The sequence below is a fragment of the Myotis brandtii genome, unplaced genomic scaffold (assembly GCF_000412655.1).
Source record: "Myotis brandtii unplaced genomic scaffold, ASM41265v1 scaffold165, whole genome shotgun sequence".
Lineage (NCBI taxonomy): Eukaryota > Metazoa > Chordata > Mammalia > Chiroptera > Vespertilionidae > Myotis > Myotis brandtii.
In genome coordinates this window covers 456,426-468,957 of record NW_005356042.1, presented here as the reverse complement: position 1 = coordinate 468,957, position 12,532 = coordinate 456,426, and the positions used below count along the sequence as shown (strand labels likewise).

At 46.9% G+C, this 12,532-nt stretch overlaps 1 protein-coding gene across 2 annotated transcripts; it reads right to left on the bottom strand.

The window, feature by feature from the left end:
* Positions 1 to 6,643: 6,643 nt before the first annotated feature.
* NFKBID (nuclear factor of kappa light polypeptide gene enhancer in B-cells inhibitor, delta) lies at positions 6,644 to 12,526 on the bottom strand. Of its 2 annotated transcripts, none has more exons than XM_005862419.2 (11): positions 12,434 to 12,526; positions 12,187 to 12,247; positions 11,538 to 11,755; positions 11,083 to 11,273; positions 10,897 to 11,002; positions 10,645 to 10,791; positions 10,490 to 10,541; positions 10,225 to 10,373; positions 8,337 to 8,453; positions 7,824 to 7,988; positions 6,644 to 7,229 (listed from the first exon to the last, which is right to left on the bottom strand). In XM_005862419.2, the coding sequence occupies exons 3-11, from the start codon at positions 11,541 to 11,543 to the stop codon at positions 7,176 to 7,178; spliced, it is 987 nt and encodes a 328-aa protein (XP_005862481.1). In that variant the 5' UTR covers positions 11,544 to 11,755; positions 12,187 to 12,247; positions 12,434 to 12,526; the 3' UTR covers positions 6,644 to 7,175. The 2 variants fall into 2 exon arrangements, with proteins under 2 accessions (XP_005862481.1, XP_005862480.1); XM_005862418.2 differs by having other exon boundaries at positions 12,384 to 12,437.
* Between the last annotated feature and the right edge of the window lie 6 nt (positions 12,527 to 12,532).

The following is a 12,532-nucleotide window of genomic DNA, read 5'->3' as shown; positions in this document are numbered from 1 at the left end:
GGCAGTTGGGGGTGACTGGGCCAGAAGGGGAGGGCCGTTGGGGGGGATCACACCTGCTGGGGAGGGCAGTTGGGGGCGACCAGGCCGGCAGGGGAGCAGTTAGGTGTCAATCAGGCTGTCAGGGGAGTGGTTAGGGGGTGCTCAGGCTGGCAGGCAGAAGTGGTTAGGGGCAATCAGGCAGTCAGGCAGGCGAGCGGTTGGGAGCCAGCAGTCCTGGATTGTGAGAGGGATGTCCAACTGCTGGTTTAGGCCTGATCCCTGTGGGACATCCCCTGAGGGGTCCCAGATTGGAGAGGGTGCAGGCTGGGCTGAGGGACACCCCCCCACCAGTGCACAAATTTCATGCACCAGGCCTCTAGTATAATGACAAAAACAGTCTCTTGAATAAATGGTATTGGTAAAATGGAACAGATACATGCAAAAAAAAAAATGAAACTAGATTACCTTCTTACACCATAAACAAGAATAAACTCAAAATAGACTAAAGACTTAAATGTAAGACTCAAAAACATAAAGCTCCTAGAAGAAAACATAGGCAATAAACTTTTTGACATTTCTCTTAGAAATATTTTTTCAGCTATATCATCTCTGGTAAAGGAAACAAACAAAAAAAGATTGAAAAAATGGGACTACATCAAACTAAGAAAAATTTGCACAGTAAAGGAAGCCATCAACAAAATGAAAAGACAACCTACTGAATGGGAGAACATATTCACCAATAATACATCTGATAAGGGATTAATATCCAAAATCTATAAAGAACTGATACAACTCAACACCAAAAAAATAAAAACATTCAATTAAAAAATGAACAGAGACCTGAATAGACACTTTTCCAAAGAGGATAAGAAGACAGCCAATAGACATATGAAAAGATGCTCAATGTCACTACCCAGCAGAGAAATGCAAACTAAACCACAATGAGATACAACCTCATACCTGACAAAATGGCTATCTATATCTACACTAATAAAAGAGAAACATGCAAATTGGTGTCACTCCACTACGCCCACCAGCCCATCAGAGCGACTATGCAAATGAACCCAACAAAGATGGTGGTTAATTTGCATACACAGGCATGGAGAGAAGACTGAAGATGGTGGTGGCCACAAAGCTGGAGTGAGCAGGAGGCTTGGGTTGCTCCCGGCGATGGAGGAAGCCAAGCTTCCCGGGGCCCTGGACTTCGCTCAAGAAGTGGCTGGGGGCCTGGGTTGCCTCCAGCCCGCCCTGGGCTCCGCTTGAGGAGCTGGGGAAAAAAGGAGGGGCTGGGAGCAGCCGGAGCGGAGAAGCCATGCCTCACTGCTGTGGCTGGACCAAAGCCATGCCTCACTGCTGTGGCTGGGTCCCAGGTGCCGGAGGAAAACCGGTGCCAGCAGCCAGGGAAAGGAAGGCCTATTGCGCAAATCTTCGTGCAACGGGCCACTAGAATATATATAAAACCCTAATATGCAAATAGACCAAAGAGCGGAACAACCAAACAACCAGTCGCTATGATGTGCACTGACCACCAGGGGGCGTGCGCGGAACATGGCAGGCATCAGCCACGGCGGGATGGTGGAGCAGGTGAGCGGGGGAGCCAGACCAAGGTAGGGTGCCGGTCGCTGTCATTGGGGCAAGCCTCTGGTGGTTACTGAAAATTCGCTGTTCCCACACACCAGGGATCCACCAGGCGCTTCCACCTGCTGCTGGCGCCAGCCCTGCTCACATCCGCTGCCGGTGCCTGGCGCCGGCCCTGATTGCTCAGCACTGTCAGCGGGTACAAGCAGCAGCTGCCAGTCCCTATCGTCCCTCAAGGGTTTCTCCACCTCCCCCTGCTCCTGAGGGTTGATTGGGGCCAGCAGCTGCCGCTGGCACCCACTGCCAGTGCCGGCCCCGCTCACACCCATAGATGGCTCCGGAGCTGCCACTCACACCCGCTGCCGGCGCTCAGCACCGGTCCCAATTGCTTGGCGCCGTCAGCGAGTGCGAGCAGCGGCTGCCAGCCCCAACTGCCCCTGAGGGCTTTTCCATCTCCCCCTGCTCCTGAGGGGCGATCAGGGCAGCAGTCGCTGATGGCGCCGGACCCCAATTGCTTCGCACCATCAGCGGTGCGAACGGGGCTGGTGCCATCAGCACGTAGGAGTGGCGGTGGCAGGAGCAGGGCTTCCAGCAGACAGGGGACCAGGGGCCACGGCTGGAGGGGCCGGGTGGGGGTGCAGAGGATGGGCCGAGACCCACCCCTGTGCCCACCGCAGCCTTGGGGCCTACAGTTCCTTTCAAGGTGCACGAATTTGTGCACAGGGTCCCTAGTCATCAATAAATGAACAAACAAGTTTGTTCTTTGCAAGGATGTGCACTGGTGGTGGAAATGCAGATTTGTGCAGTCACTATGGAAAACAGTATGGTTGGTCCTCAAAAATTTAAAAACAGAACTACTTATGACTCAGTATTCCCACTTTGGGGTATATATCTGAAGAAACACAAAACACAAATTTGAGAGACTATATGTACCCCTATATTCATTGTACAATAGCCAAGATATTGAGGCAACCCAAGTGCCCATCAATAGATAAGTGGATAAAAATGTTGTAGTTCATCTTATTTAAAAATATTTTTATTGATTTCAGAGGGAAGGAAGAGGGAGAGAGAGATAGAGACATCAATGATGAGAGAGAATCATTGTTCTGCTGCCTCCTGTACCCACCCCCCCCACCACCACTGGGGATGGAGCCCGCAAACCAGGCATGTGTCCTTGAGCAGAATCGAACCTGGGACCCTTCAGTCTGCAGACCGATGCTCTATCCACTGGCTAGGACTGTAGTTCATTTTTACAATAGAATATTACTTGACCATAAAAAAGGATGAAATCTGGAACAGCATGGATGGACCTAGGGGTTATTATGCTAAGTGAAATAAGTCAGTCAGAGCAAGACAAATACCACATGATTTCACCTACTTGTGAACAAAATAAGTGAATAAACAAAACAGAAACAGACTCATAGACACAGAGAACAGACTGATAGCTGCCAGAGGTGAGGGGCACTGGGGACTGAATAAAAAAAAGGGAAGGAATTATGAAGTACAAATTGGTAGTTACAAAATAGTCATGGGGATGTAAAATACGATGTAGGGAAAATAGTCAATAATATTGTAATAACTGCATGGTGCTGGGTGGGTACTAGAAATATACTTTTCTTTGTAAAGTATATGATTGTCTAACCACTATGCTATACACCTGAAACTAATACAAAATAATATTAAGTGTAAATTGTAATTTAGAAATAAACATTTAAAAATAATAGGTATAACAGATGGAGAAGAGAAGGAGAAAGGAACAGAGTGCCTATTCAAACAAATAATTGACAAAAACTCACCAAAACTATGGAAAGAACTGAACCTCAAGACAAAGAAGCTAACAGAACACCTAATTATCACAATATAAAAAGGCCTTCTGCAAGGCACATTATAGTAAAGCTGTCAAAAATTAATGACAAAGAAAGAATTCTCAAGGCAGCCAGAGAAAAGAAGATGGACACCTATAAAGGAAACCCCATTAGATTATCATCAAATTTTTCAGCAGAAACTCTACAAGCTAGGAGAGAGTGGAATCAAATATTCAAAATATTGAAAGAGAAATCACCAGCCAAGAAAAAGATAGCTAGCAAATTTATCTTTTAGATCTGAAGGAGAAATAAAGACTTTCCCAGACAAACAGAAGCTGAGGGAATTTACCCGCATTACAAGTAATGCTGAAAGGTGCTCTTTTACTTGAAATAAAAAGACAGAAGGACACAAAACTGTAAGATGACTAACAGACAGAAGCAGGAAATTGCAACTCTTGTTCATAATAGGGTATTAAGCACTGAAATATAACATAAAGGTTAAAAGAGGTAGAAGTATTAAAATAAAGAGAGGACAATTACTACTGCAATTTGGAAATAAATGCACAGCATAAGAAGGGATAATTTATGGTAATAAAAACATAAAAGGGGGGACACTGAACTTGTACAGGTGCAATCAGAATAAAAATAACTATTGTACATATGAAACGTTTTTTAATAAACCTAATGGTAACCACAAAAATAAAATCTAGAACTAAGACACATAACATTAGCCAAACCAGTTTGGCTCAGTGGATAGAGCGTCGGCCTGTGGACTGAAGGGTCCCAGGTTCGATTCCGGTCAAGGGCATGTACCTTGGTTGCGGGCACATCCCCACTGGGGGGTGTGCAGAAGGCAGCTGATCGATCTCTCTCATCGATGTTTCTAACTCTCTATCCCTCTCCCTTCCTCTCTGTAAAAAATCAATAAAATATATATTTTTTTAAAAAGACACATAACATTAAAGAAATAAAAAGAGGAAACGGAGGGGGAAAAAATCATACAACATTACCAAACTAAAATTATAGACAGAAACACAAAGGAAAAGAAACAATGGAGACACTGAGCTACCAGGGAAAAAAAGACAAAATGGCTACAGGAAATCCTCTTATATTAATAATCACCCTAAATTTATATGGGCTGAACTCACCATTAAAAGGCACCGAGTAGCAGATTGGATTTTAAAAACACACAAAAAATCCAACTATATGCTGCCTTCAGGAGACCCATCTCAGCTACAAAGTCTAACATAGACCCAAAGTGAAGGTTTGAAAATGATTCTCCAAGCAAATGGCATCCAGAGAAAAGCAGATGTAGCCATATTTATATCAGACAAAATAGATCTCAAGATAAAAAAGGTAACAAGAGACAAAGATGGACATTTTATAATAATAAAGGGGACAATATATCAAGAAGATATAACACTTATTAATACATATGCACTCAACCCAAGAGCACCAAAATATATAAAGCAATTACTAACAGAACTTAAAGGAAGAAACTGACAAAAATACAATTATAGTAGGGAAGCTAAATACGCCATTGACAGCAATGAATGCATCATTCAAACATAAAATCAATAAAGAAATATCAGCCCAGCCAGCATAGCTCAGTGGTTGAGCATGGGTTTGATTCCCAGTCAGGGCACATGCCCAGGTTACAGGTTTGATCCCCTGTGAGGGGGTGCAAGAGGCAGCCGATCAATCAATCTCTCTCATCATTGAGAAGAAATAAGAGATCAAAAGATACATAGAGAAAAATAAGAAAGACATTACAACATATCAAAGTCTTTGAGATGCAGCAAAAGCAGTAATAAGAGGAAAGTTTACAGGTTTACTTCAATTAACAACAAAAATCTTTTAAAAATAACCTGACATTTGAACCAAAGCTCAAAGTCAGTAGACGGAAGAAAAAAATAAAAATCAGAGCAGAATTAAAATGGAAAACAGAGCCCAGTTGGCGTGGCTCAGTGGTTGAGCATCGACCTATGAACCAGGAGGTCACGGATCTATTCCTGGTGAGGGCATATGCCCAGGTTGTGGGCTTGATTCCCAGTGTGGAGTGTGCAGGAGCCAGATGATCAATGTTTCTCTCTCATCATTAATGTTTCTATCCGTCTCTCCCTCTCCCTTCCTCTCTGAAATCAATAAATAAATAAAAAAAAGAAATATATATATATATATTTTTTAATCCTCACTTGAGGATATTTTTCCATTTTTAGAGAGAGTGGAAGAGAGAGAAAGACAGAGAGAAATATCGATGTGTTCGGGAACATATCGATTGGTTGCTTCCTGCACAAGCCCCAACCAGGGCCTGGGCTGGGGAGGAGCCTGCAACTAAGGTACGTGCCCTTGACCATAATCAAACCTGGGACCCTTTGGTCCGCAGGCCGACGCTCTAGCTACTGAGCCAAACTGGCTAGGGCTAAAAATATATTTTTAAAAAATGTTTAAGGTTTCTGGGGTGGGACCCTTTGAGTGATGAGATTGGGATGGAGGCCAGAGCAGAGGCTATGGAACAGGTGTACGAGGACATTGTGGATCTTTTCTTAGTGTGGGTTTCTCCAGAAGCAGATGCTGAGGCAAAGATTTGAGATTATTTGGAAAAGGCAAACATTGGTAGGGGAGGCAGGATTAACACAGAAAAGGGAAAGTAGCCAAGAAACGTTAAGTTATTAAGCCAGAACCTCTGTAGGGACCTGGGGCTTATTATTCTGTTGGGGAACTTTGAGAGCCAGGTACAACACACACTTGAGTTATCCCAACAGAGAGGTGAGGGACCTGGAGTATTTATATACCATCACTGGTTGAGGGCCGTTAGAGTGGGAAGTTGCATGTACTCCCTGGCACTGAAGGCTTGCCATGTTCATATCTGGGACATAGCAGGCACCAGGGGTCGGAGAATGCCCAGATAAAGCTTCATGTGCTGGCACTGGTACTCAAACCACCATGTATTGATAGGGGGAGGGAGACGAGATATGGACTTAGCACCCACAGTATCTGCTACATGCTGCCACCCAGGCACATTCACCCAAACACTACTTCTCAGCCAGGCACCACAGCCACTCCCCAACACCAATGCCTCCAGAGATTAGATGACAACAATTCTAGTCCAAATTGAGTTTAAATCTGTTTTTATTGATTTTTAGAGAGGGAGATAGAAACATCAATGAGAAACATCATTGATCGGCTGCCTCCTACAGGCCCTCTACTGGGAACCCTGACCAGGAATCAAACTGGTGACCTCTTGGTTCACAGGTCAAAGCTCAATCACTGAGCCATACTAGCCGGGCCCAAATTGAGTTTAATAGGGAATTTCATAAAGAGATTCACTGGAAATGCAAAGGTCCGAGATAGGGGCTTGGGTGAGTTCTGAATTAGAAAGCAGTAGGACCTAGGGTTAAAGACCTGAAGAGGTTGGGGGTTCATCTTAAGAACTCTATTGGGGTGATACTGGGAGCTGTTTTGGGATGCCCCAAGTATCATGTAGGGGAATTGCATCTCAGGTTCCAGGTGTGAAGAGCTAAGTGAGGATAGGGGTAGGGGTTCAGGGTGTTTCACAGAAACAATCAAGGGGCCTCGATTTCACAGAAATCATCAAGGGGGCTCCTTGTGGGTGGGAGAGGGATAGTACATCACCCCAAATATTGGGGACTGTTTACCCCCACCACAGCAGCCACTTTGAGGTTTTAATGTAAGACCTCAATGGCAGGACATTCCACATACATTATCATGGATTTGCAACATTAGCATACGCTGGCTGTCCCACAGGACGGTGGGGACTGGAAAATCAGTCCAGGTTCTGGGTTTTGAGTCCTAAGAGGACAGGCCTGGGGGTGCCACGCGGCTCCTCTTCAATAGCTGCCGGAGCTGTGAACAAGACAAGGCAGAGAGAGATGTCTTGGAGGTCGCAAGGAGAGGTGGGGGAGGCACAGCTGGTGAAGTTGGAGGTTAAAGAAGGAAAGTTGAGTGGAGTCAGTTGGGTTTGAAGATCAGAGGTTCAGAGTCAAGATTTGGAATTGAGGGTGAAAAGGCTCAGAGCCAGAACTGGGGATGAAGGGAAGCTGTTGCTGGTTGGGAGTTCCCTCCTTTGGGTTTGCATTGAGGGCTGGGAGTTGAAGGGTAGAGACATGGGGCCAGAGGTCCCATTTGGGGGTCAGGAGTCCCATTTTGAGATCAGGACTCAGGGTTATAGGCAAGGGATTGGAGGTCATACTTGAGGATCAAAGGTCGTTCCCTGAGGTCAGGATTCAGGGTTGGAAGTAGAGGTCATATGTTGAGGTCAGGGTTTAAGTAGAGGTCAAGAGGAGTCACCATTACAAGGTAAGGAATCAAAACCTGGGGTAAGAGGTGACATTTTGAAGTCAGGGTTTGTTAAGTTCACCTTCTGAGATTACCTCTAAGGTCAGGAATGTGTAGGGTCAGGGGTTCACCCAGTTAGGTCAGAGGTCACTCAATGCTCACCCCTTCAGGGCCCGGCCCAGGCCGCAACAAGTGGACGGGCTGCTCATTCTCCAGGTTTCGCAATGCTGGATCTGCCCCGGCTGCCAGCAGGTGACGAACTATGGCCTCCTGGTGTGGTCCAGGGGGCAGGGCAGCTGCCATGTGGAGGGCTGTGTTCCCATGGGCCTGGGGACAATGAGGGGAGGACTGATAAGGATTCAGACTCAGCCAACCTGAGCCCTCAGCACCACACTTCATATTCTGCCACATCCACAGCACAGCACAGATTTCTCACTTCACAGAGACATCCCATACACCCCTTTCACATTCCAGAACCTCCCTCCACAACCACATTACACGCACCCCTCTGTCTATGTACTATGCATCATCTCAGTCTACAGTCACAACCTGTATAGTCCCCATCCAAGTCCCATACAATGTCCCCTCTACGGTCACAGCCCATAGGAACCCCAACATCCCACTGCTCTCTCTGCCATATCTCTCAAATCTCCACATTCTAGCCTAGGACCCTACCTTCATGTTGACAAAGGCCCTCAGGTCTCCCTGTGGCAGCTCCAGCAGCAGCTGAACTAGGACGGTGTTGGCAGCCTGCACAGCCAAATGCAGAACAGTCTTGTTGCTCTTGATCTCCTGTGGGGAGGGGTATAGCAGAGGTCAGGCCAGTCCTCACACCCAGGCCTCCTGTCAGAGCCCAAGAGCCTGTAGAGACCCTGCCTCTCCTTTGTAAGTACCCAGGGGTGCCTTATACAGTTGTATGGACTGCGCACTATACAAAAGTTTAAGGGAGTGCCATTCACATCACACAAATCACAGAACTTTACATTTATTAAGATAATTTTCCAACCCAAGTGTCTAAGAAAAAGGCTTCTTTCTAATCCTCCAAGGTGTTCTCTGGGCTAGCAGCTGCCTTGGCCACCCCACATTCTATTAAGCATAGTAAATTGTACCTACATCCTATATGGGTGGTACTTTATCTATTACAAGGATGGGAGTTGAGCAACATTACTTAGTGAACTAAACTAAGCCTGTATCCATTTCTATATTAAGCTGTTCTCACATTTTGGAGTAAAGTAAGCCATTTTCCACAATGAAACTTTAATATGTGCCTTTAAAGAGTTTATAATAATAAACATTAAAAATGTTAGGTGTTTATACAGGGTAAAACAACCTAGTTGGCTCACCAAATAAATTATGAAGAGAAAACAGAGATGGAGGGGGAAGCTCTATATTAAGAGTGACTTAAAAGATATATCATTGCTCCCTGGCTGGTGTGACTCAGTTGGTTGAGCATCTTCCTGTGTACCAAATGGTCACCAGTTCAATTCCCAGTGGGAGGCAACCAATCGATGTTTCTCTCTATCTTCCTTCCTCTCTCTAAAATCAATTTTAAAAATATTCAAACAAACATATTGCAATATGTGAGCTTTATTTGGATCTGTGGGGGGTTCTTTAAAGAAAAAAATAAATGTATGTCACTTTAGAGCCAAACAAAATTTGAATAAAGCTAGAATATTTGACATTATGAAATTATTCGTTATTTTTTAAAAATATTTTTGATTTCAGAGAGGAAGGGAGAGGGAGAGATAGAAACATTAATGATGAGAATCATTGATTAGCTGCCTCCTGCACGCCCCCTACTGGGGATCGAGCCCACAACCAATGCATGTGCCCTTGACTGGAATCAAACCCTCAACCCTTCAGTCCACAGGCCGATGCTCTATCCACTGAGCCAAGCTGGCTAGGGCTTGTTCATTATTTTTAAGGTGGAATAATGATATTATGGTTAAGGGTTATTTTAAAGACACACAAATATTTATGGATAAACTTATATGCTTGGATTTGCTTAAAAGTAATATAGCTAAGTGGAGGAATAGATGGGGCAGGACTGGCTATGAGTTGCTTGTTATTGATGTTTGCTTGGTACATGGAGTTCCTTATACTATTTTCTGTACTTTATCTGTGTTAAAATTTAACAAAAAAAACCAAAAGCGATATGTGGATGTTTAATTCTCTCAGCTAGCTCGTAAATATATAATAAAGAGCTCAATTCTGGGATCAGACTTCCTGGGTCTAATCTCCTCTCTGACACTCACAAGCTATAAGATTTTTGACATCTTGTGCTTCAGTCTCTTTATCAGTAAAACAGAGAAATAACAGCACATGCATCAAACGGTGTTTGTGAGAATTCAATACTCTATGAAACTCAGTGCTTGATAAATATAAGCTCAGGTCAACAATATTATTTCCAGTTGACAACTGGGGCACAAAGAAGTGAAGTAATGTGCTCCCGGACACGCAGCTGGGAAGAGGTAACATCAGTGTTTGTTTGGAGCCCCTGGGCATCCAGGTGCCCCCATCCCACAAGTCCTCCTAGGGACTGGCTTCCCGTAGCCCAGCTCACCTGGCTGGTGTGATCAGCACCCATATGCAGCAACATTTGGACGCAAGACAGCCGGTCTCGGGCCTGAATACTCAGCACCCGGGAACAGGGGTCGGGTGAGACCATAGCAACATTGAGAGCCAGGATGGCTGTATGGAGGGGGGTGAGTCCTGCAGAATGAAGATAGTGAGGGCTCTGCATCTGGAGCACCCACCCTGCCCAGCCCCACCTTCTGCACCTGCCCAACCCCACCTGCCACATCCGCCCTGCCCACAACCCAACTTACCCTCGAAGTCCCTGGCTTCCAAGTCAACCCGAACCCCTGAGTTAATCACAGCCTGGGAGGAAGAGAAGGAAGAGCTAGATTAGGGTCTCCCCAGGCCTCCCAGTCCCAGAAGCCAGAATCTGGGCAATCAATGACCCCATCTACCACAGCCATACCGAGAGGACTCCTGGGAGGCCATAGGTAGCAGCCACATGCAAGACAGAACGTCCCTGATGGTCAGTAGCATTAGGCTCAGCTCCCAGGTTCAATAGATCCTCCACAATCAGAGGCTGGTTGGCAGCAGCAGCCACCAGGAGAGGAGTCTGCAGGTGAAAGGAGAAGTCAGACTGAGCCCCAATCCCTCGCAGGAATCCAGGCCCCCAGACCCTCTGCCCTCAGATTCAGTAATCCAAGCCCCTGGCCTTCACCTTGCCCTTATGCTCACGAATGTCCAGATGTCTGTATGTTTGGAGCACCTCAGCTGCAGCGTATGCTGCCCAACGCAACCCCCGAGCTGCCAGCAGGTGCAGGAGCCTGAGGACAGGTGGGAACAGTAGTTAGTACAGATGGCCAGCCGGGCCATGAGCCCACAGACTCTATTCCCCTATACTCACGTGTCTCCCTCCTCGTCTTGGGCCAGCAGCCGCTGTGGCCCCAAGGCCAGCATTTGAGCACGGGCTGAGTCGAGGGATGGTCCAGTGACCAAAGAGGGTAACTGTGGGGGTCCTGAGGGGAGTCCAGAACCTTTCCAGGATCCCACCTGTGGCAGGGAAGGTTCTACATAAAGCTGGGTATCCAGGGGGTCCTGAAGGGTGCAGGTGGTGAGGAGAGTCAGTCAGCTGAGGAGTCCCTCTTCCCAACCCATCCCTCCACACACATACATATTCAGAGTACCAGGTAAAGTGGCTGCGTGTCCCATCTGTGCCAAGTGAACTTAGACCACTGGGCCTTAGTTTTGCCTATCTGAGGAATGGGATCTTAACCCAGCCCCAGACAACTCAGAAAGCTGCATGAAGGCAACTGGGAACTTTGGGGCCCTTCAGCATTCTGTTCCCACTCTGTATCTTACCTCCATCCCCAGGAGAAATGGATATGGCTGCCCTGGGTCTGAGAGTGGGCAGAAGTCAGAAGTCAGGAAACTTTCAGCAGCAGAAGTAGGATAAGAGTAGGCACTGTCTGTGTAGGCAGCAAGGGTGTTGGGGCTCCAGTCTGGAAAGCCTGTGGTGGGGGCCAGGCTGCCAAGTCCAGAACCCACAGCCTCCTGGTGGGCTGGGAAGTGAGTATGGCCTGCATGTGAGAGGAGGAGCAGGGGCGGGCCTGGTTACCAGAGTTAGGAAAGTCACAGCCAAGGCTGGAGGACCTGTGTAAGGGCCTGGAATCTCCCAAGGTACTGAAAGCTAGTACTTCTAGGATCTAGAATTCTGGGACACCAAGGGGTTGGAAGGTTGGACTTCTGGGACCTGGACTCCTAGGATGCTGAGGGGTTGAGGGTCTAGACTCCCAGAATACGAAAGGCTGGAGGTCCCTGGGCACCAAAGGACCATATGCATAGACTACTGGGCTGCAGAGAATCTCTGGAAGATCGAACTTCCACTGGGTCCTGGCAAGAATCAGGGCCTGACTCCTAACGTTCCCCAAAGTTCTAAGAGTGGGGATGTGAGTCCCAGAGGGAAGCTGGAGCTGGGAGCTAAAGGAACCAGGTGAGTTTCCAGACTTACCAACCTCACCCTCGTTCACAGATTGAGTCAGGGGCTGGGCCAGGGGAGGTGGGAACTGTCCCTGTAGAGACATAAGGAAAAAGGAACATGGTTGAATTTCTCTGGAGATTCTTCAACATCCATTCCCCAGCTCTAGGATGTCTAAATCAGCACTACATCTCTCATCATCCCTGAGAAGCCAGCAAGCCCCTGCTCACAGCACAGGGCCTCCTGAGAGCTGTAGTGGACAGGGCTTCATGGGCCTCACCGGTGCCCCACCGGCGTCAGGCTGTTGCTGGCGGCGCCTCTGTTCTTCCAGGAGCTTTTTCACGGTCTGCGATGGGCAGTGGCTGCGCTCATTACGGCT